This window comes from Mus caroli, chromosome 1, assembly GCF_900094665.2.
Source record: "Mus caroli chromosome 1, CAROLI_EIJ_v1.1, whole genome shotgun sequence".
NCBI lineage: Eukaryota > Metazoa > Chordata > Mammalia > Rodentia > Muridae > Mus > Mus caroli.
In genome coordinates this window covers 150545306-150570105 of record NC_034570.1, presented here as the reverse complement: position 1 = coordinate 150570105, position 24800 = coordinate 150545306, and the positions used below count along the sequence as shown (strand labels likewise).

The 24800-nt window shown below is 43.7% G+C and overlaps 1 protein-coding gene across 6 annotated transcripts in view; it reads right to left on the bottom strand.

Moving 5' to 3' along the window:
• Positions 1 to 405: 405 nt before the first annotated feature.
• Positions 406 to 24800, bottom strand: part of Tnr (tenascin R) — a 410298-nt gene continuing 385903 nt past the window's right edge. For all 6 annotated transcript variants that reach the window (XM_029479707.1, XM_021160989.2, XM_029479724.1 and 3 more), the window contains 5 exons: positions 19077 to 19228; positions 17213 to 17309; positions 12893 to 13054; positions 8568 to 8731; positions 406 to 7896 (listed from right to left, as the gene is read on the bottom strand). In XM_029479707.1, coding sequence (XP_029335567.1) covers positions 7777 to 7896; positions 8568 to 8731; positions 12893 to 13054; positions 17213 to 17309; positions 19077 to 19228 — 695 coding nt within the window. In that variant the 3' untranslated portion in view covers positions 406 to 7776. The remainder of the gene's footprint in view (positions 7897 to 8567; positions 8732 to 12892; positions 13055 to 17212; positions 17310 to 19076; positions 19229 to 24800) is intronic.

The following is a 24800-nucleotide window of genomic DNA, read 5'->3' as shown; positions in this document are numbered from 1 at the left end:
CCAAACCACAGATAATACCAGAGCCTTCTTTTCACTAGTGACCTGTGTGATAGTGAGGAAAGAGTGAGATTAAGAGTTCTGAAGAGATGGAGAGGAGGTGAGAAAGGAAGAGGGATGCAGAGAGGAGGAAGGAGGCACAGCCAGCTGTGGAGTAGAATGACGGAGAGGGATGACATGGCAAATCTGTAATGGCAGACTAGAAACAGAGTGGATCTGGGTCACGGAACAGGGAGCAGGGACATTGGGAAGGAGGACAGCTCACTTTAAAGGGTGATGCCGAGGAGACATGTGGGTCCACAGGAGCTGGTAACTGTTTAAGAGAGAGAACCTAGAGAAGGCACAATTAAAGGGGCACGCCTCCATGATTCCCCCAAAGGATGGAGAAGACACGTGACCTTTCCTTCAGGATCTTTTATTAACGTATAGAAAATGTGTTTAAAAAAGGAACTATACAGAGGCTAAAAGCAACTGGGACTAAAAATACTAGTTAACAATGGTTAACAAGCAGATTCCAGTCTTTGAGCTACAGCGCCATGAAAGGATGGAACAAGTTGGCTCTCCCTCTTCAATCCTCTATAGCCTTTTGTTTGATTTCATCAGTGTGTGCACCACCTGATGAGACTATACCATATACCCCTTCTATTCTTCTTCCTTCTGGCCTTTTTTTTTTCTAAAAAAAGCCTTTTCAAGAACAGTGTAGCTACAAAGTCAGTAAATTCGTTCGTCTTTGTTATTTTACCCAAAAAGGCTATTAAAGGTTAAAACCACAAATTCAAATTCGGAGGGAATGGAGGATTTGGTGCTTATGATTTCTCGGGACAGCAATTGAGAGACCACCAGGATGAGTGTCATCTTCTTGGAGCCCCAGGCAATAAAACCCCTCAGAGTCACAGTGACTTGTTTTGGGCACCTGGAAATTTCTATAGGCTTGAGGGTACTTGGGGTGTGTGTGTGTGTGTGTGTGTGTGTGTGTGTGTGTGTGTGTGTGTGTGTAAATATAGGAGGGAAGAGCATGTATATTAAAGAGAGGAGAGACAGGAAGGACTAGACTCTTACAGATTCTGACCCTTGTTTGTGAGTCCCTGTAGCATCGCTATGCCTTAAGGAAGGATAGTGAAGAAAGTAGGTAGCATAGGATTCCTCTGCTGAAAGACAGTTTTGCAGGAACTGTAGTGCTTGCTGTATCTAATAAGTGTCTGGGGTGTTCCAGAGGAGTTACCATTTGAGGGGACCTCAATTCACTCTTGGGAAGACCTAGTCCGTTTAGCATAAATATCTTAAGAGGGAAACAGAACTCAGTGTTGGGAGTGGTTGTCTGATAGATGAAGCCACCAAGTTTCTGATATCTTTTTAGATCTTCCAAAGTAGCAAACCTAGTCAGCATTGTAGCAAACTGTTCTCCTAGACTTCTCTTTCACTGGGATGAGAGATGGGTAAGGAGAGAGAGAAAGGAAATGAGAAAATAAACACAGAGAACTCCTCTCTTGACTTCTTGTAGCTCCAGTCTTTACAAATGTCCTGCCATGTTCCTTCAGGGAATTCTGGGATCTGGGAGGTGGTCGTGTTCATTTTCCCTGCAATCTGTTGGTTTTAGCCTAGACATTCACAGGATATTTGCATTTTCTGCTGTTTGCAGTTGTTCGAACACACTCATTTGCAAACTCTAGGGTCAAACTGATACCCTAGGTACTTACACAGTGTTATCCTGTGGCTTCTCCTTCCTTGATACTGGTTCTATCTTTTGTCCTAGTTTGGAAAGGGGTTTGTGTTAGAAAAGAGAAGCAGCTGTACTGCCTAGGCCCTGGGGTGGGAATTTATGTTTGTGTCTGACACCATCTTCAAAACTTTAAAGAGAAAGAAAAAAGAATTGTTTCTGGGCTATTTCTTACTACTTCTGACAGTTGGGGCTGAGGGTTTCTCTGCAGCATAGCATGAAAAAACAAGCAAAAATTTCCATTTGTTAAAAGGGAAAGGAGAGGTGGATGGAGTTAGAAACATCATGAGAATGGTAGTGAGTTCAAGATGGCAGCCATGTGGTCAATGTGACAGCAGCTTTACAAACTGGGAGAACTAAGGCTGCTTGTATTAGACAGAGACAGTGGTACTCCTCAGAAACTGTGTGACTTCACACATGCTATTTAACAATCCCATGCTTTCACTTTCTTCTTCTAGAAAATGATTAAAACTTACTCTGGATTGGGGTAAGGATTCAATAAAGTAATTGATGGGAAGCCCTTTGCACAGAATCTGATCAATAGGTATACAATAAATACTGTTTTTCTCAGTTTCTATTAGGAGAGACAGATATTTTTTAAAAATGTACCAGGCTACCCCCATTTCTATGTCTAACTGGCTGTGAACTCAAGCAAGCTGCCTGCCTACGTCAGCCTTGCTTTCCTTGAGCATGGCATAGAGAGTCATGTTAGGTGATGTCCAGAATGTCCTTTGCCTCTGAAGGAGTGTTCTTTAATGTTGGTCTAGGAGACAGGGTTGAGTATATTAGTGTTCAATGACAGATTGTTTAAAGGCTACAGGTTTCTCTGTGGGTTGTAAAAGCACTGACAAGAAAAAAACAGTTCTTACTATAAGTCTGCCCTACAACACTAACCCCGTCCTGAGGTGGCCCAGGCTTCCTGAGTACAATGTACCTACATCTCAAAGAATCTTGTACTTTCTCTTCAGAGGCCATGGTAGCAACTTAGCCAATGACCATACCCATGAGAGTGTCGGGGTCAGGGGCTGAAAGGATCCAATATTTCCAAGTTAGACGTTAAGCTTTAACCTAGTCTTACCACTCAAATAGTAGGAGATGTTCTATTAAGTTAATAGAGGAGATCTTAGGAGCCAGGACCTTGTTGTATGGATATCCTGCAATAGTCTTCTTAAGCTGGGGAAGGAATAAAGATTTCCTGTTTGGGAAGAAAACATAACACTGTCCAAAGACTGTGAGGTTTGCCAAGGACATCATTTGGACAATGGGATGCTGCAAGTGCACTGAAGTCATGCTTTGGGTGAGGAGTGACCTTAAAAAAAAAATAAATCAGAAATGTTTGAGATGACAAACCAGGCTGTACTAGCCGGGAAGGGAAATGTGAGGTCGAGGCAAGATTGGTCGGTCGAGCAGCAAAGCAAGCCATCCTTCTTACTTCTGTGCATAAGGCTGCTAATGGCCTCCTATCTCAGGCGCAGGGGCGAATGCATAGGCTCTTTAGATGAGGCGAGAGTTTGAGAAGCCAATGCTGATGATGTGGCCACTCATGTGGTTTTTGTGTTTCCACTGTGGGGCCTCTAAGGTTTGTTTTTATTTTATAAGACTCCATCAGCTTCTTTTATTTAACTTACTTTTTTTTCCCCTAGCTATTTTCTCAGATCCTGAAGAAGACAAAACTGGTTTAACTAAATCCACGCTGGATTTAGTTAGGATGAACCAAAGCCACTCTTTCCAAAGGGACCCTCATCTGTACCAACACACACATCCTCTGAAAACCGAAGCCTCCTCTCATCCCTGTGACATTTCTTATCAGAGTTGTTTCCCTCTGTAATCTGAGGAGTTTTCATTCATTCTGCGAGTTCTCATTTTGCCTGGCAGTGCCAAAATGCTGTAGTATTATTAGGAGAGATGCATATGGGAGAGTTGGGGTGTGGAAGAAGCAAAGGCTTAGAGGGAAGAGGCAAGTCAAAGAACTTCAGAAATTTGTTCTGGGGGCCCAGTGGGATAATAAGAGAAGCTACAAGCCTCAGCCCAGAAGCCAGCTCTGTCCCCTTTCCCCCAGAGGAGTGGACCTTCAATGCTTAGTTATATGAATGAAAGAAACCACCCAGGGAGGATGGATGAAAACCAAGCATCTTTGTGTAGCCTTGGCAAGTTTGAGGTAAGCTAAGCATTATCTCACCTCTGCTAGGATTTATTTGGATATTAGTCCTTCTTACGAATATTTCAGTGTAGACAGTAGGATGTAAATAGAGGTGAAAAGTGATCTTCCCTCTCTGTCTTCAGAGGGACAGAAATGCAATCAAGGAGTTAGATGCAATGATTATCAAGCAATGGATAGAAAAGCATGTATCCCGGGGAAGTGCTTTGCCCCCTTTCTGAAATCCTAGGGGGAAGGAAAAGAAAAGGCCATGCCTCCGGGGCTGTTTTCAAATGTTCACAGCTCTCACAAATCCCACATTTCTTTCTCCATAGAAAAGGACCAAGGGGAAACTATCAAACCTTTCTCAATGGATGCTTCGAAAAAGCTTGTTGAAAAGATTCTACAATGTCCTCTTGTCCCATAATCTCTATCTCTGTCCTGATACTGAATTTTAAAGGTAAAGATGTGTTTAGGACAGTTTGTATAGGCATCGAGTTTACTGGCAAGGCAATCTTGGTCCTTTAAATTTGCTTTTGAAATGAGAATTTTCTATCTCGGAGGAGTTGATTGGCTCCCCAGTGGAAGGCAACAAGGATATTAGGGGTGACTCTCACCTCTTTAGAGATAGGGTGTTAAGTAGCTGGGGGAAGGGGACATTTAGATATCTGGGAGCTTGCTCCAATTTTCTCTGCTGCCATGTTGCTGTTCTTTTATAAATCAGTCTTCTATACAAATGGGTTCTGGGTCCTGGTTTGGTCTGAGGTTAACAGAATCATAAGAATTATGCTGCCTCCTGCCCTACTTCTCATAAGTGATTCAGTGGGCATCTGGGAGCTGGGAGCACCACTTTGCCTCTCTCACCAAGTCTCCCTTTATTCAGTAAGTCGGGTCTGAAGGCCAACGCTTTCTACATGGTTGTCATCCCTAACAAAGAGTCTTCACAGGTAATGTCTTCACCTTCCAGAAGTAGCCCTGGGAAGATGAGAACTCAGTATAGAAACAATCTTCCTATGATGGGGCATGCAAAGAGGGAGAGTGGCTCTTGATTCTAGGCAGTGAATCCATGGCAGTCTCTGGTGACTGGTTGTTACTGTTATTGTTGTTGTTGGGGTTTTTGTGTAAGCGTACCTTCTAACATGTCTACAGTTGCACCATCTTCTTGATAGGGCCCCCGTTCAGTCATTCTGAGTCCCTTATGGGAATCTTGGGTGATTAGGATGGGTGCCAAGTAGTGCTGCCTGCTCCTCAGGGACAAAAGCAGGCGTGAGAAGGAGCAGATTAAAAACTGGAATCAGTTAGGAAGCCCAGTGAAGGAAGAAGTGAAGCCAGTCAAGTCCAGAGGCTTTGAGAGAAGCTCCCCGTTGATCCTGAGAAGACAGACTCTTCAAAGCATAGAGTGTGGGGGGACTCACTCTACTTAACAAAAGGGTTCTCTAAACCCTCTTACAGAAGGTTGGGTGAGCTGATCTTTGAAGTTTCTTTCTTACTTTAAAATTCCTTTAAATGAATCTAGGCGATGCAGCCGATGCTATTTATAAAAAAAAATGTTCTGCAGGATAAAATAGTTCCAATGAAAAGCAGGTTTGGATTTCCATTGATGTTTCTTGATTTTTCCTGGTAGTGATGACACAAAATCTTGTTCCATTTCAGCTCCCTTGATGAGGTGGGCTGTTCAGGCACATCCAGGTCCTTGGCTCTGCTTTCATAGACGTAATGGCTTCAGCTTCTTTTAGCATTTTGTGTGTGTGTGTGTGTGTATGTGGTATATGTGTGGTGTGTATGTGTGGTGTGTGTGTGTGTGTATGTGTATATGTGTGTATGTGGTGTGTGTGTGTGTGTGTGTGTGTGTGGTGTCTATGAGAAACACAGAGTTCTGAGTCAGTCTCTTTCCCCCTTTTCTCTTTCCCTCCCTTTCCCCATGTCCTTCACAGGGATTCTGGCTTTCCCTTAATTGCGATGACTCACCAAGACCAACTTTGATTCTGCTTTCCTATTACAGATGGTTAAACCTAAAGGGGCATTAGAAATCCTTTTGGTCTAAACTCTGATTCAATTGGGTGAAGAAACCAAGGCCCAGAGATTTGAACAAACCCATCAAGGGCTTGTAGATGTCATGGTGGCAGAGGCAACCTCATATCACACCCTTCAATTCCCTCTTTAAGTGTGCTTACCTCCAGTCCTGCACAGTTGGCCCACATCTAGTTAAATATCAGATAACCTATAGGCTTCCCCCCTCTTCCTCCTTCTCTTAGCTGCTTGAAGCCCATGATGGATTAAAAAGTGAAAACTCCACCTGTGTTTTTGGCCTTGTGTAGGTCAGTGATTCTATATCACAGAGACAGGGGAGGTGACAGAAAAATGGCAAGCTAACCCCAATGTCACAATGCTAAGCAGGTGATCATCAGCCCAGGAGGACTCTTGCTTGTGGCTCAAAGCTTGGTTAGATGGTGGCTGTTTCTATTTCAAGATGCCAACTGGTTGGCACAGGTATAAGATGCCCCAGACAGTAGCCATGGGCCCTATTAGCACACACTGGGTCCTCAGAGATGGGAGAGGACAGGGAGACAGGGAAAAGACAGCTGAGAAACTTGGCACAGTTTGGGCAGATGCTGCAGGAAAGACTGGCTGGATTTTTATTTAAGGAGAAGCTGAAAGGTCATGGCTTCTATAGCCTCCAGTTCTCCGGGGCTTTAAAAAATCAAATCACGTGGGGGTGGGGAGATCACTCCGCTCACCTTTGCAGTTCTAAATGCAATTTCCTCTGGCACTTTTCATTTTTCTTCTCAAAGCAGGATAACAGAGGGAGATGGAAAATGTTTCTCATGGTCTCACCTCATTGAGGGGGTCAGTTCTGTTTACTATAGGATCAAAGCAAACAACAAGAGACCAGGACAAGCATGCTGTCTCCTCCCAGTGTAATCAGTCAGGGGAATGGCTCATACAACTTCCCCCATGATTCTTCTGAAGCCACTTGCACTGAGGATAGCCTGACTGAGTATAGAGCTAGAGACCTTGAGTTAGGAGTCAGGGAAAGAATCCATGGTAAATGAGATCACAAATGCACAAGGCAACACTAAGTCAGGTCCGTTTCTGATCAGACCTACACGCTCACTGGTAGGTGCCCTTATTTCCACTCCTGTCCTTTGTCAATGTCTGATACAAATGTGCTAGAAACAATACCCTTCCCCCAAGTCTCACCACCAAAGAAAGTTATTCCATGACAATGACTTACGACACACAGGGCACAGCTATTGCATGACCCAGGGCAAGGTTCAGATAGCTTTGGTAACTGGAGTTCTAAACAATGGTTGGGTTGGTAGGTCTAATAGGATCTAGGGGACAGAAGTAAGGAGAGGATGGGGCTGGAAGAGAGGCCATGCCTCCTAAAAGTTAACTGTCAGAATGTGAGAATCTTTAGCCCATTGCAATGAACTTGGACAGTTGCGCCAGGGTGTGGTGGGCATCTTCCCTCTTAAGAGAAGATTGGCCAAGGTTTTTTCTTGAAGCTTTTCTGGGATGGTGGGGTCACCTGGCCATAGTCAGTGGTGACCAGGTTACTTTTACATAGAAGTTGGAAGGTATCTCAGAAGAAGGGATAGAGAAAGTTGTGTGTGTGTGTGTGCCCATCACCGTATCAATCTGTACTTCTTTCTTTTTTTAACTTCCCAGTTTTCCTCCTCTGTGAGAAAAGGGGGGGGGGTGATCAGTCAGGACTGGTTAGCAGGGAGCACATAGCCTGTGAGTCAGGCTCCAAGGCAGCAGAAACTAGGAGCAGATGGTGCCTAACTGATCCCTGCTTCCTTCAGATAGTCTGAATATGTTGTGAAGCACATTACTGTTGCCCCTCCCTCCTTGTCTCATATTATAAAATACAAACAAATGACAGAAAAGATTGTTTGGCTGGTGGCTGGCTGCCCAGTGCTCAGAATTTCAAGGCTCGCCGTTTCCTCCCGGCTGTGAGACGATGGATGTAGGGCCTCATCTTCATTTCTACAAAGGGGATGGAGAATTCATGGCCTTTCCAATGGTACCAGTTGATCCCCTGAGTGTGAGAAAGATGAACATGTCAGATCACCTTCCCTGCTCAGCAGAGCACCCTGCTTGAAAAGAATGACTGGATTGAGGGCTTCACTTATGAGTTTAGCTGTTTTCAGTTAAGAAGGGGTTCAAGACAGAGTTCCCAGGATGATGGAGAGAGTTGAGTCTCATCCCAGCATCCCCTTTACAGAGGCCTATGTCTTTATAAAAGGTAAGTTGTGGGTTATTTCTTATTGCCAGTTTCGTGATTTGCCTTCAGGAGTTTCTGGTACTAGGGAACTGTGGTGAATGTTAAAATCACAACTAGGTGAATAGTGAAATCGTGGGCAGCTCATTCATGATGAGGAGACTTGGGTGGTTTCCACCTGGGGTCAGCAACCTCTGGGGGTTTGTGTTTCAGCTGCTTCCTTGTCCTTGAGCCCAGACTGGGGGCTTGCAGTCTCTTGGGGAAATAGCTTAGATTACTAAGGTTTCTGGTCTCTCCCCTTCTGGGCCCCGTGCTAGAGTGCCCTTGAGCCTATGATGAATTGATGAACTTCTCCCACAGCATCTTGAATGGTCTTTTCTCAGTCCCAGAGTACTTCTTTTTAAAGAGGAACCAGTGCTGAGACACAGAACTAAAGACCTGGGTTCTGCCCTTTCCACCACTCTGCCCGCAATGAGAGTGTGGCCTACCTGACTGTGCCTGGACTCTCCATACTTCCCATTGAGGTTGGTCCGGTGGCAGTTCTTATACCACCAAGCACCCTTGTAGGACATGGCACAGTTGGTGACTGCAACATCATTGTCTCTGTCCTCAGTGGAGAAAGGACGTCCCTGGTGATAGCTGAGGGAGTCTCCTGCCAAAAACAAAAAATGTAAACAAAACCATTCCGGAGGCTGTTCCATTTGCTGTGGACATCTGGTTCTCACATGGAACCCTGGCTCACCTCCCCCTTTCCTTCTGAGCTGCATCATGGCTATGCGGACCTTTGCCTCTCTATTACCTCATAGGGTAGGGGTAGGGAGGAACCGCTTCTCTGTTTCCCACTCTATTCATCACTGAACATTTGCTGAGAACTTTACCAGACAGCTCCATCTTAGCATCTCCGTCTATTTCCCTTTGGCCTTTTTGAGACACAGAGCACTCATGTTCCCACTGTGTCTATTGGAGACAGTAAGGAGCCACGACGCCTCCGACCCTTATGGATCTCACAGTGTAAGTTCATCCTGGCTTTCCCCTGTGCTTGCTGTCCCTGATCAGCCTGTACCCAATACCCCACACTGAGAACTTGGTTCTGCCCATGAAGAGGAACAACAGCAGCCAGAGTGCCAATAAACAAGAAACAGGGTGACAGAAACATAACCATGTCAAATGAGATGTGGGTAGGTGAGAAAGCTTCCATGTGAGGAAGCTTTGATAAATAAGGACACATAACTAAACCTGGTGGGGAAGTGTCAGGATGAATACAGAGAGACTGTAAAGAGGAAAATATTTAGCTAAATAGGTAAAGAGAAATTGCCTAATACTACCAGCTAGGTTGCCTGACCCTGTGGTGAGATTTTCTTTCTCAAAGACAAGTGGAGACTGGGTGTTCTCTTGGCAGGAGTGCTATTCAGGGGCTCAGGTGAACTCAGGGTTTACAGTGAGAGACCAGACCATCATGCACTTACAGTGATTTGGGTGAAGCCTTTGGCAGGATTTGTGGTTAGAGATGCTGGGAAGGGGACTCAAGTTATTTATCAAATGAAAGTGATATTCACTATAGCTAAGGTTGCTTTCCCCTAAGAGGGACACTGTTTTGATTCTATGGCTTCCAAGCTATAGAAGCTATAAGGCTTTAGCACCTTCTTTTCTGCAGCCACAGAACTCTGGGCTATTGGGTCTTCCAAGGAAGCCTTCACCACTCAAGAGGGTCCTGAGGCAGTGTGTCACACCATTCTCATCTCCATATAATCTTGAAGGATTCTGATGTTATGCCCATCCAGAGCCAATCCCACCAACTGAAACAACTTTTTGTTATCTACTTCTGCTTGAAAAGGGTCTTACTTTCCCTCTCCAGAAGAATATCATTTTCATCTCCTTTATCTCAAGTCATACTCATACCTATTACCTTAAATTTTTTGGATCAATTTTACTCTCCAGCAATCCATGCTTTAATCATTATTCATCGACTGTGTTGTGCCTACCTGCATTGTTATCCTCTCACCTTCTGCAAACTAGAATGTATCCTCATTATTCTCCCAACAATTATTTCTGGCTTCTGTTTTGATGTTGCCAACTGATTGTCACAGAGATGGTCCCCTTGGTCTTTGTATCCTCCCTCATCTTTTCTGCCTCATACATCTACCTCATATATTCCATACATGAACTAAGTCTGGGTTTTCGCTCTTGAACCACCTGTTCATATTCATGCCTTTCTCGTAGCACTGACATTAGCACGGACTCCTGTTATCTCCCATCAGGATTAATAATGCAGCCACCAGTTGCTCTCACTGCTCTTCACTCAGAATTACTTTATCTTGATTGGACCTGTCCTAGTGATCTTTCTAAAATCCAAATCCCATTATGTCATTCAGGACTTACAAGGCCTTCAGCCATGTAAAAAAGAATTTTTTCTTTCAGTGTCAAGACTTTCCATAATTAATATTCTCTTTCTTTCTCTTCCTTTCCCCATTTCTGTTCTTCCCTCCCTCCTTCTTCCCCCTCTCTCCTCCACCTTTTACCTCCACTTTCTTCTTTCTTACCCACATCTCTCCCTTTCTACTTCATCTTGCTATATAGCACAGGTTAGCTTTAATGCTCAATTTTTCCATCTCAGCCTTTCCCATGCTGTAATTATAGGTGTGTGTCACTGCCCACAGCTCCTGATCCTTCCAATCACAGAGTTTGACCAAGAGAGTAATGCATCAAGCCTTCCCCTTCCACAAAATTTTGTTTTTCCAGTATGTCTCATCCAGAAGATGTTTTCAGTGGTTTCAGTCAGATAGGCTGATTTCAAGGATTCTTTCTACATACCCCAGAAACCCTCCTATGGGTATCCTTATTTATTCTGCAGAGAGCCATTTCCTGGTGTTTTCTTTAAACTAGGCTGTTACTCTTACAGAGTCCATGTTTTATGTTCTTGTTAGATGCTCTAAAACCAGAACAGTGAGTGTGGCTCTGCTTTTATTGAAGACACAGTGTAAAAGTCTCAGTTTGAATCCCAGTAGAGTTCTATTTAGAGTTTTAGAAGTTTTGGGACTTCAGAAATGTGGAGTAAAGGGCTGTAATTGGACTGGAGGCCCTGGGGTGGCTGATTGCCAGTGAGGCCTGGAGAAGTGGTAACAGCTTGAAGAACTGGGAACTGTTACAAATGCCAGGAAGGATGGCATGGTTTTCTATCCAATATGAATGGTGTGTAGTTGCCTAGAGATGGGATGACCTAAATAAACCAAGGGTTTTATTTACTGAAAAAGATGACCTGAATATATAAGGTGATGGATGAATTGTTGTTAATGTCCATGACTGGCTAGCCAAGCTCTAGACACACTGACCTCTGACACAGGGAGAGGAATGTAATCTAACGGTTCTGCCCTCTATGAGGTGTGGCACAGAGACTGGGCTGGGGAAGATGTTTCAAGGGCTGGCCCCAAGGTAGACAGACAACATGTGGGATTGGACAGAGAAGGACGAAGAGGGGGAACTGAGGGGAGACAGAAACTGTGGTAGGTGAGCTTGTTTCTCTTCCCATAGGAGAAACAGGAAAGCCTTTTCTGTAGACACAATTCTAATTCTAGGAAGTGAATAGTATCCATTTCATTTTGAAATGATTTAGTCTGACATCTTGTTTAATGTCCATTTCAATGGCTGTTTTATGCTCAAAGTGTGGCAAATTGGACCTTTTTGTTGGGGCTCTTCCGGCTTCTCTGATTGCGATTGAGAATGGCTCAACTGTGAACAATAACAAAGATAAGTATGTCTTCTCTTTAGAATAACAGTATCTGGCTGAGAAAGGAAATAATGGAGCAGATGCAGTAATTGGAGGGGTAACACCTTGATGTTCATTTTAATTCCAAGAGTCATAGGAAATACTGCTAACATTAAACACCAGCCTTTAGCTCTAAAATTGGAGACATGAAATGTCTGGTAACTCCATGTACCAAACAGTAACACACCTGGCACAACAGGCTTCATGGAAGGTAGTGTAATAGAGCACATTAGCCCAAGGCCAGGGACTAGCTCAGCGGTATGTTCTCAAAAAACTATGTGTACATAGAGCTCAAACAGATGGTTGTTCTGCTTGGTAAAAATGCCCTAAAACCCACCACTGAGAACCCAACCAGGTGTATGGTTCACTTGGTAGAACAAAAAAGCACCATGGCCAGTGAGGGACATTTAAGCAATGTCCTCTGCCTCTTCATGTGTGGTGCTATGATGAATGCTGATGGTTGGATGGGGGGGGGAGGGTCAGCTCAAAGAATGGGGAATCTAAACTGTTTCATAGTTCAAAGGTCATTTTCCAGCAGCCATTGCAAGGAGATGTCAAATAAGGTGACAAACAGTTCTGCCCTTGCTAAATGGGAGTCCACTCTGGTTAATCTAGGTAAAATAAGCAACTTTTTGCCCTCAACCTGCATTGTTTGTGAGCAAACTTTTCAGACATACTCATTGAGCTTATAGAAACTTTTCTGACTACTCTGTAAAGTGAGACAGACATCACTATTATAATTAGCATTATATATAATGTAGCAGATGACATCATCATTATAATTTAGCAGATAACATCACTATTACAATTTTTCAGATGACATCACTATTATAATTCTCCATATGATACTCCCAAGAAATTGATTCCAAGTCTCTTGAATGGACAGGCAGGATCAGAGCCAGTGGCCTAGCTAGCCATGCCTCCTTCCTGGCTAGTAGTTAGCTTATGAACTCTGTGAATTCTGCTGGTTCTGCTGCAGCTTAGGATGACCCCAGGAGCATTGGAATACATACCCAATGCTCCTGGGGTCATCACAGGGCCCACAAGTACCTGCAGTGCCATTGTAACTTCCTATACGGAGCTTGTACAGGCTTCTGCTGTCCTCCACAGCGAACTTGTCATAGTAGGCAAAGACTGCTTCCTGTCCATCCCGCATATCCACACGCAGCTCATAGCGGCCCTGGGCTGTTATCCTGTGGATGTTGTCTAGCCCTGTGGAGAAGGACAGATTGTGTACTGAGTCTTGACCCAGAAGCTTTGGGAATTGGATAGAAACACATGCTATGGAGAAAGAGTGGGCCATCCACCTTGTTCTGCCTCCTCCCTTTCTTGGGCTGGTGTCAAGCCTGCCAGACTCTGAATCGCCTCCTGTATAGGCTACCCCAGGTCTACTGAGGAGTGCCACCTCAGACAACATTGGAGCAGATGACATCACTATTATAATTTTTCAGATGACATCACCACTATAATTCCCCAGATTATAAAAGGTCCCAAGAAATTGATTCCAAGTCCCCTGAATGGATAGGCCATCTAATCTTGACATAGTAACTGACAAGCCCTAAAGCTTCAAATTTTCTGACCCTCTTCTCCACAGTCTTCTCCTACCAGTTATGCTAGCAAAAGCTCAAGAATCCTTGCAGAAGGTATACTTCTTTTGGTTTGAATTGTAGGGAGCAACAGGTTGAAACATGCTCTGCTCAGGCAGAGCACACAAGATACCCAGACACAGTAGGGCTTCCTAGCAGCCTTCAGAGAGGGTTCAGTCCACCTCGCATTGTGCAGCCCTTCCTTTCTGTCCAGAGTTCCTGGACCCCCGAAAGATAGGTCAGAGAAATAAATTTATGAGTTTTTCTTGAGTTTATGATACTTGAACTTATGAATTTACAGTCTTTTAATGTGAACACAGGGACAAACAGCCACACTGTACACAGTACTGTGTAGGTAACCCACACAGTTTGGTAGGTTAGTGTATTGAACATCCATTTAGCTTAGTGATGGTGTCCACTGAAGATGAGCTTACTAGGGTGTAGCCCCCTATCATAAGTTGGGTGCATCTCTGTTGCTTTTTGCCTCCCGACTCTAGATGTCTTTTGTGTCATCCATATGTTACATGTTTATCCACCATTGCTGTCTCTTCACTGGTCTTTCTAAACTCACACTTACTTGCCCTCTAAGCATCTCAGGCCTTGGGGCAAGAAATTCTTATAAGGTACAAAACCCTATAAGTCAAGAGTTCAGGCAGAGCCTAGATACCCTTGGACATTTTCTCGTATCCATTTTTCTGTGACTTTGACCTGTCTAAACTCTGACCCACTGACCTTGTATTGCCAAGGATGCTAACCCTTCCATATTTCTTTCTTCCCAGTTAAGTTAGAGCTTTTTCTTTTTATTGTGTCATCGGCTATATGTCTTAGTGTACCACAATTTAGAACTAAAATGTGGTATGAGTATAAAGAAATTTAGAGCTCACTTTAACCCCCCTCTCCATTTTGTTGGAGAGAGTTCAGAGAGTGAAGTGGGTGGCCAAGGGCTTGGGTCTTTGGTTCCTTTACCTGCTTAAGATTTAAGACTTTAACTTGATTGCAAGCAGAAGGCTGTCAAATGTTGTTTGTGGAGCTGCTGACCCACAGCCTGTCCCTGAATTATGCAGTTGTGATGTTTGCTGGTGCTGTAGTGCCTGGATGCCTGTAGCTGGAGAACCCAACCCCTGCGAAAAATGTTGTGAGTCACTCACTAGCAACCTCTTGGATGGTTCATTTCCCCAACCAAATGAGAGTCACTCCTTCCTTCTCGTGCCTCAGAGTAGACGCTGGTCAATGACTGAAGTGGAGGCAAAGAAGTCTAGCCTCCTTGCCTAAATGGAGGCAACTCAGAGGAGTAATTCATGCTCCAGAGCATCTCTTGCCTCAGTCTAAAGGGAGTCTTCTATCAGCAGTCAGTATTATGATTTTCCTGGATCTTTCAATTCTCTTCTCAGATAATTTAACCCAACAACCCACTTGAATAAGAATTCATCCCAGTAAATAACTTGAAGGAGAACCCCCATTTTAGGATCTGGTCCTAGATAACCCAATTTAGATCATAAGCTGTGGGGTGGCAGGGTTATATAGGCCATAGAGCACTGCTGCCTAACTGAACACATTTTCTTCCATCTCTGACTCGTACTGTCCATCTGGTGAGGGAAGTTTCCTTCCGATCCCAGTTTCCATGTGTCAGAAGCATTCCTGCTCTCTCTCTCTCTCTCTCTCTCTCTCTCTCTCTCCTCTTCTTTTCCCTTCTCCAGATCTTTCAGTGTCTTAGCTCTCAGCTCTTTTCTTTCTCTGTCAGCAGTTCATCAGTTAGTCTGGGTTATTTACCAGTGCAAAAGTTTATGGTGGTATGGGACACACAGGAACAAGGCACTAAATAACCTGGAACAAATAGGGATGTCCCCATTCTATTTCAGTTTTTCTTAAAAGATGAAAGTGAATCTATAACCCTGACCCTAATCTTAACTCCCATCTCAGTTTTATTCTAGGATTTCATGGCTGGTTGAACACAGAGCATGTTCTGATCCCCATTCTCAAGGGCAGCAGCAGCAGCAGCAGCAGCAGACTTGGTGCTCCTGGATGTATCTGTCACTTAATCATATTAATATTGCCTTTTTCTTTTCCGTTTTCATTTTTAAATGATACTTTTACATTTGAGGCATCCTTTTATCTATGGCACACAGCAACTAGCTTTCCATTTTGACAATGGATAAAGCTTCTTGAAAACATATATTTAATTAAATAGAAAGTGATTTATAGAACATTTAAGTGCCAAATGGTTCACATGTCTCTCAAAAAAAAAAAAAAAGACAGAAACTGTGAATTTGATACACAGCAGCTTAGGTTTTTGTAGATGCAAGTCTTGACTACTCGTGTCTACATTGATTCATAGGTATTACTGACTCCCAAGATGTTTGAAAATGTTTTAAACTGAAGCACATTTGGCTGCTTGTTTGAATTTCCTCCCAATGTGTTTATATGGCTCTTAACATACATGTTTATTTCTTATATTGGCAAATATAGGTTTGACTAGCTAACATGTATTTAATAAATTCTTATCATTGATTGATATAGAAAGTCCTAGGTAGTGATATTTAAAGATGAATGATGAGATTCTAGCCCCCAAGAAACATACAATAGAGACTAGACAGATAAAGTCAAATAGATGCCATGATTCAGGCCATATCAGAGAACATGACCAATTATCCCCATAGGCAATGGATGAAGAAAAGAGTCTGTATGGCTTCTATGAAGGAAGAGGTTCTTCACTGGGCCTTTGGATATAAGGTAAACACCAAGGTGGGAACAGTTGGCTAAAGGAGTGTTTATTTCAGAGGAAATGTCAGTACTTGTGCAGGTTTGAAAATGGATGACCTGGAAGTGGGATACAGGACAGTAAGGTGCTTGGTGGTAGAGAGAAGGATGCAGAAGGAGAGGAGGAAGCCGGGTAAGGAGCTTGGCTTTTACCGGGCAGTAACAGAGTCATTCTAAGCCTTTACCAAGTTGGGCTACCCTTCACTCAGATTCAGTGTATGAGGGAGATCCTTCTATTGGCCATGTATACAATGGGGTAGTCTTGGAGGCAGGGTCCCAAATGGAAGGCTGTTACTTTGCCGCCCAAGGTAAGGCAGGCATTAAAGCTTGAACATGAATGTGGTAGGGGTGGGCCAGCAACAAGTGCAAGCATCTCACACTATCATTTATTTGTTTCCCTTTCTGCCTCCCTTTATCAACCATTAGGAAAATCTTACAGAGAAATGGAGGCATTCACACAATGACTGCTTTATGATCTAGCATCAGCTCCACCAGTCTGACTTTGGTGTTTATCTTCCTATACCCATGGAAACCTCCATCTAAACTCCCTGCTGTGTCAGACCTCTAGGAAATCACCTCTAATGCCATTCTCATTTCTCCCCTTTCTCTCCCAAGTCAGATAATAGCACTATCCCAGGAACCCAACAGCTTCTCATTTCTCTCTTGACCTGCAGGCTGGCTAGCTGGTTGCCTAGCTTCCTAGAGGGGCAAGCCTGCTCATTGCTTCCTGTGCCCTGTTCCCTACCAGGCAGATCCCCGCCTTTGTACTTGCCTCATGTCAAGATCCATCAGCATAAAAGACTATTAATGAGGATGGGAAGAGACAGAGCAAAGAGGAAAATACCACAGTCAGATAAAAACAGATCAATAGCGGAGCCAAACAGAGCAAGAGGCACAAAAGCAATTCACAAGCTGTCAACTTCTCAATGGACTCAGACTTCTGACAATCCCAGATGGACACAGAAAGGAGAGAGATGGACAGAAGCCCAGGGCAACCGATCCAGGGAAAATACAAAGTGGATGCTACCTAGCCAAAACTCATCCTCCAGATTCCCAAAGCCAACACGATAATCTGCCCACTTCCGGAAAAAATCAGTTTGGCCATTTTGCCGCCTCTGGAATACCTGTGAAGAGAAAGAGAAAAAGAGAGAGGATATGGTCTTAAAAAGCAAGAATTAATAATTAATACATGGATATGTCTGGGCTCTGCATCAGCTAGGATCAGAAGCATTTGAGAAGTGAGTTTCACGTTTCGATGGTGGATTTTGCAGGACATGCTCAGAACCCTTCTTCCTGAAGGGCTGACGCATCTGACAAATAGACTAGGGGTGTGATATCGACACTAATTTGCACTCCTGCAATATAGAAAAGATTCAGGATACATATCAAGCTCCCAATAGTCAGGGGAAATGGGCCTGATTCTCAAATTAATCTTTTTGCACTGCAGAGAGTAGTTGGAAGCATTTCTCACCGAAGGACTGGGACCAACTTCAAATCATCTACTCACTGTCATCATCTTATTGCAGGCAAAGCAATTGCATATCATTCACTTTCCAAGCTGTTTAAGTGCTAATTTCATTTAACCTCCAATACATCAGCCTTGGCTTCAATTTCCAATTATGCTTTAAGAAGGAGGCACAAATATGTCAGAAACATAAAAGAAAATGTCTCCCAAGAGGATTATGAGTGCAGTCACCATTTAACTCTAGAAAACCTTCCCATTTTGGATTCTGAAAGCTCTGGTGCTGTATCTGAGCAGTGCTAGGAAGGGGTGTGCACAGGAGGGTGGGCAGGGTGGAGTTTCCATTCACACGGATTCAACCCCTGTTGCTTGGTTTAGAGACAGCTTCAGGAAGTTGCTCATGGGCATAGTGGTTAGCATCTCCAGGTTGCCTTATTTCTTCTGCTCTGTATAAGCTAGCTATCATGTATGAGAGGAGGTGGTATCAGCAAGTAGTGTCTCTCTCCCTACCACTGTTACCTCCTGAAGGCTATGACAGTTCTAGGGAAGAACTAGGGGTCTAAAACAGAATGTAACACAAGTAGCTCTCGTAACTAGAGGCCCACCCACATTCTACCCCATATCTAATCTACTATATGTGACTCCAAGACAAGGCTACTAACTGCCTCACTCTGGGAAGCTAATGTGCTTCTGTAGAGTGGCCTCCTCTTCTCCTCTTTACTTTAGCTACAGCCCCTGGTAAGCAGGATCCATGTGCCTCACTCCTTCCTTTCCGCAGCACATCTTGCATCCAGTCTGTTTGCAGGAGCTCAAGGCAAAACAGTCTCATCTTACAGCCCTTCTTTAGGCTAGGCCGTTACATCTTTCATATGAGTCCTGGTTAGTTTTTAATTTTTAATTTGACCCAACACAGAGTCACCTTGGAAGAGGAAACCTCAACTGAAAAATTGCCTCCAATAGATTGGCCTGTGGCCATGTCTATGAAGAATTGTCTTAACTGAAGTGGGAGAGCCCGGTTCACTGAGTATAGCATCATCCCAAGCGAGGTGGGCCTGGTCTATATAAGAAAAATAGCTGAGCATAAGCCAATGAGTGAGCCAGTACCATTCCTTCATGCTCACAGCCCTAGTTTCTGCGTTCTAGCCGTGACATCCCTCCGTGATGTACTATGAAGTATAAGCCAACAAACACTTCTTTCCTCTATGTCCCTTTTGGTCATGGTGCTTATCCTAGCAACAGAATGAAACGTTATTCCTTTCTCTGTTTGTGAGTGGCCTACTGAATGAGGGTCTTGAAGGCGGTGACGAGACAAACCCAAATGAAGTGGTTAGATAATGGAACATCTGGAAGGATGGCGACATGGTAATCCCCAGGTCCCCAGCCAGGTACACTAGATGCCTGAAGACATTCGCCTGCAGCACATACTTACAATCCAGCCGCCCCCATCTGTGGTCATGTCACAGTATACTTGCAACTTGTGGCTTAGCTCCCCATTGAGGAAGATGGTGTAAACGCCACTCAGAGTGTCTCCATTCATCAAATGCTGGGCACAGTCTTGAGGATGAGAGAACACCCGGCCCCCTGCAGAAGAAAAGCAATAGAAATTTTTACATTTATTTATTAGGTGCATGTGTGTACTGCCTGACTGCATTCAGGACCACAGTGTACATTTGGAGTCAGAGGATAACTCAAGGGAGCCAGTTGTTTCTTTCCACCATTGGATCCTGGGGATGGAACTCAGATTGCTAAGCTTGGGCACAAATACCTTGTACCTGCTGGCTAACTCATCAGCCCCAAAGCAATTTTTAGAAATGGTTTTTTTTTTTTTCTTTTATTGAATATTTTCTTTTTTTACATTTCAAATGTTATCCCCTTTCCTGGTTTCCCCTCTGGAAATTCCCTATACCATTCCCCCTGCTTCTATAAGGGTGCTTCCCCACCCACCCATCCACTTCCACCTCCCCACCCTTGCATTCCCCTACACAGGGGCACCAAGTCGTCACAGACCAAGGACCTCTCCTTCCACCACTGCCCAACAAGGCCATCTTCTGCTACATAAGTGTCTAGAGCCATGGGTCACTCCATGTGTACTCTTTGGTTGGTAGTTTAGTCCCTGGGAGCTCTGGATGGGGGTGGAGGGCTTGAAGGGGAGTGGGGTTGGTCAGGTTGGTTGATATTGTTCTTCCTATGGGGTTGCAAACCCCTTCCCCATTATGCACAGGAACCCTCGCATCAGAGGAGGTTTTAAGGAGTCCTGTGGTTGGTCCTTCATCATGAGTTGTAAAAAGTTCTAAGTGAATTCAGACTGTGTGGGTGTGAAATCTGAACTCATGTTGAACTTATTGCCTCTGAGGACCAAAGGTGTAGATTCTCTGCTTACCAAGATGCTTGAGTATAAGCTAAAGGCCTTGAACATCCAGTCTCAGCAGTAAAATGGGGGTAACAAGGACTTCCCCCTTGCCCTTGGTGATTGTTTATAAGATGGGCCAGTGAAGCACTGTAGGGACCTATTCAAAGGTAAGAAGGCATCTGAAGAAAGCCTCTGTCATGTCATCCACGTGGCAGCCATGAAGGGATGCTCACACACACTCAGCATTACCACAGCGATGAATGTCTAGTCCCTGTACAAAGCAATCTCTTGATTGTACTAAACAATCAAATGGCCATGTTTTACAGTTCAGTTTTAATTCAAGGACAGGGCAGGGGAAATAAATTGCAGCTCATCTTTCAGAAGGAACAGCCCAATCTGTAAAACAATACCTAATTAGCTGTAAGAGAAGCTTCAATCCTGAAGTGCTTTGCTCCGAGATAAGTTTTGTGCTTATCAGGCAGACTGAGAGCAGTCTACTGGAGGGACTTTGCTGAGAGGGGAAATTAAAGGCACAGCCTGCCATGTGAGGCATGGTGGCTGGAGTGCTCTGTAAATGTGGGTTTCTGGGTCAATGAAGAATATGGTCAGACAACATAGTACGACACAGTACTGTGTTTCTGTGTATAAGTGAGGTAGACATGAAGGGAGGAGGGTGAGGCAAACTGCAGGTGTTAGCTACTACAGCGCCTCCTGGTGGTTTTACTCCTATGCTATATGTGACACTCAGCCCCTTGGAAAGGCCAGGCAGTGAACCATTTAGATATAGCATGTCACATAAAAAAGATGACACATGAACTTTCCTGAGAGTCCCCATCACAGGTTATCTGTAAAGCATTCTGTTCTAGGAAGAAGCTACCGAAGTTTTATAGTTTCCATGTAAGCCCTTACTCCTATGTCCTACCCTCTACCTGCCACCTGACCCAGAGATGGATTAACTCTTAATTCTATGGTCCAGATTGCTGCCACAGGTCTGTCAAAAATAGTGTGAGGGAACAATACACTTCAAGTACATTCACCCAAGGATTGGTGATATGCTTCTATAAAACTTATATTTCACAAGGTGTATTGTTGTTTCTATTTCATTCTTGTGAGAGACGTTAGAGGAAGGCAGGCCAGTGTAGAGCTGAGACTTATGTTAACAGACAAGGAAACTGCTCAGAAAGATTCCCTGACTGGCTTTTTCAGATAGCTTGTATTCAAGTTTACAGAGCTTAGTCAAGTGTATATTCTATTAGAACAATAAATACAACCAGGGATGGAGAAATGAATATAAGAACATTTGCTGGTCTTTCAGAGGACCCAAGTTTTCCCAGCAGCCACATCAGATTACTCACAACCACTCCAGAGGATCTGACATCCTCTTCTGGTCTTTCTGGGCACTTACAGACATGAGGTGCATACACATAGACATAAACACAAATAAAATGTGAAATAAATCTTAAAAAAAAAACAACCCTTCAAATGTGTTCTAGTTTCTTAAAGATTTTCATCTTTCCAATGAGTGACTAAGTTTTTATTTAACATAAGCATATAATACTCCAAGTACTAAAGTTACCCCAGAAAGCATTATGTTCAAATTAAGTGTTTTCCCATCAAAAGTGACTTTTGTAGTAGCTTTATAAAAGCTATTGAATTGTATCTCCAGCATGTCCTAGACATCATGAAAGCTCACATCTCACCTGTCCCTGAGGTTTCCATTCATTTCAGGGGACAGACATGAATGACTCTGTCCCTTCTCTGTGTTGCTTTGGGAACACTGGCCTTATTTCTGGTCATCTAGGCTATTATTGACCCTGGTCTCCAGAGCAACCAATGTGCCTACTTGCCTTCCCCTCTCTCACTGTCTGTGGTCTTCCTTTTAGATCAGCATATCATGTGCTTGGCATCCAGCCTATTGCTTCCTTATACACTATTTTTCCCAAAGGAAGAGATCATCATTAAACCAGCCCAGTTTCTTAGGGAGACAGAACTCTGCATGTCTCAGTTGTCCATGGATTTCCCCCACAAAAAACTTTTCTCAAAACTCACCACAGTAACATCTCTCAAATACACATATAAAACCAGACCCATTTTGAGAATAGAGAAGCAAGCAATTTTACACAAACCCCTTTATTGATAACTACTAGAATGTATGTTATAGATACTTGAAGGGGGTTCAGATCCACTCTTAGTTTTTCTAAAGTTAGACCTAATGTAAGCACAAATAATATATTGAGATGACTTGTTCTGAGGAAGAGGAATTTTAAGTATCTAAGATGCTGTCATAAAAGAGGCATTCATCATCTTTAAAGCTTGGAGATAAGAATAAGATCAACTGAAGAGATAAGTGTCTAAGGAGTGTCAAAGATGGATGGGATAAAGGTCTCAGATGAAGCTTGGGAGAGGGAGGACCATATGCCCTGCTTTCTGGGCTCCTATAGTTAGCTGGAAGGTGGAAGCACTATCCAAGTGTGTGGGAGGTTGATGCATGGTTGCTGGGTGCACTTGCCTTACCCTTGACAAATTACAAGGCCATCTGGTTGTTAATAGATTCAATTTACTGTAATTTAGTCTATGGCATTAGTGGAAAGGCAATCACGAAGCACTTTGCTTCTGCAGACTATCAGAAGCAGCAACCTGGGATTTTTCATTCCCTGGGAACTTGGAGAAGATTCCACATGAAGCTTCTCACCATCTTGCTCCAGCTTCGAAAGCATCCCAAGTTTGTCTCAGAGTCACTAGTCCTCCATGAACACACTTGTCCCTTTAATGTGATGAGAGAAAGCAAAGGCTTGGTGAGGGTTCTCAAGTTATGGATTTCCTTATCCTTCATATTCCTGCGCTCCACCCAGGTCTACCAAGTCGAGCAGGGAGACAGTCTCAGGACTCAGTATCTGACTAAAGAGCTTAGTTCAGATAGAGCTGTTTGTAGTTTGCATTTTTCTCTTCTCAGAAGCCAAGAGTTAGAAATGGTAAATGAGATGGTGACCTGAGGCCTCTTGGCCAGCTCTCCCTGCTTAGATCCACATGACTGGGCGAATAACAGAATTAATTTTTCTCCTCTCCTTTTTTTTCTCCTCTCCTTAAACACACACACACACACACCTTCCTGTCTTCTCTCTCTCTCTCTCTCTCTCTCTCTCTCTCTCTCTCTCTCTCTCTCTCTCTCTCTCTCATAATCTTTTGTCTCTAAGAAGCACATCCTGAGCACCCCATCTTTCTGTTTGGGGTGGGATGGAAAGAAGAGGGGATATTTGGCCTTGAGTTTAAGCCTTGTATTCTAGTCTTTGCGATTTCACCCTACTGCTTTGGTGGTAATGGACTTTGACTCAGCTAAAAATCATAAAAACACATTCATGTTCCAATTGATTTGGAATTCATATGTTTTAGAAGACTACCAGGGCTGATCCTTAGCTCTCTGGATGCCATTTAATCTAATCAGGTATCTACCTTGAACCCTGATCATTCTAATAATTATTTTAGACCAAGCACATACGTAGAAGGCTCTCCCTCCTTCCTCCTGGTGCAGTAACTAGAGCCTGGGTGGATAGGGTAGCCTTTTTTTGTTTTTTAAGCACAGGCTATGGCTATTACCAACTTAGAAGGAAAACAAAGCCAAGTGATTGCCACAGTGAAGTGTCTTATGGTTAAGTATTTCTAGATGTAATTGTGAGATCCACAGGCCCAGGGCATTCACCAGAAGAATTACTCTGAAATTGGTTTGTATTGGGCATCAAAGGCTGCCTGCTGAGTCGTGAGTGGCTATCTTCATGATGACACACAGGGCAATCAGATGGCTCTGTGCCAGTGGGGAGTGGGAGAGGCTTCTCTGTCCATTCCCAGCCCTCTCTTGTTTTGTGTCCTTGGGTACAGCCTTTAAAATGATCAGATTTAATAGCTCTAGAGAGCCTCTGCCCACTGTCCACTCTGATGGACTCAGCATCAGGGCTGAAGCTGTGATGTCAGCATCCCCCTCAAAGAACAGCCACAGCAGTTTTCTCAGTAAATGCAAAATAAAGTATGGTTTTTCTCCACAGAATTAATTTTAACTATGTTAAAATTAATGGCTCGTATTTGCAAAGTAGCTGATAAGATTTTGGGGTGCAGACCGAGGCTGTGGATAGAGCCTAGCCCATATGAGCTTAATCCATCACTTCAATTTTCTCAGATAATCTTCAAATTTATTAGCTTGTTGTCTTGTTACTCACTTAAAAGACATATAGAAAAATGTCCCTTGATTTCTAAATACCAGGCTAAGAGATGGGAGAACATAGAAGGAAAAAAGACATCTTTCAAGTGGCTCATGGTCTTGTGGGAAAACAAATGTGACTTCAAGCTCTGAGACCAAGATGGGAGGTTAGAAGGGCATCAAAGTGGGTGAAGGGCAGTGAATGTGGGAGCTGCTGAAGAGGGGCTGAGAGGTGGGGTTCTAGAATGGAGTAGAATTTGACAAGTGCTGATCAGCAAGCTTTCTTACTTTAGGAACTGACAGAGATCAGCCACATACTGGTAGAGGACGGTATTGCAGGCATGTGGAGAAGCACAGACCAATTGGAAAACTGAAGATTTACCTAACTAATTAGCACTGTGTTGGATGGATGTGATAACAGTGACTGAATCATGCTGTGTACGAAGAGAGACCTTCTTCTGAAGCCAGTAGATACCCTTCTCTATCTTTGTAGATGTAGCATTACTTAAACAAATTTTCCCTTTGGAGATGGGAGTGTGTGGGTTTTTTTTTGTTGTTGTTTTTGAGACAGGGTTTCTCTGTGTAGCCCTGGCTGTCCTGGAACTCACTTTGTA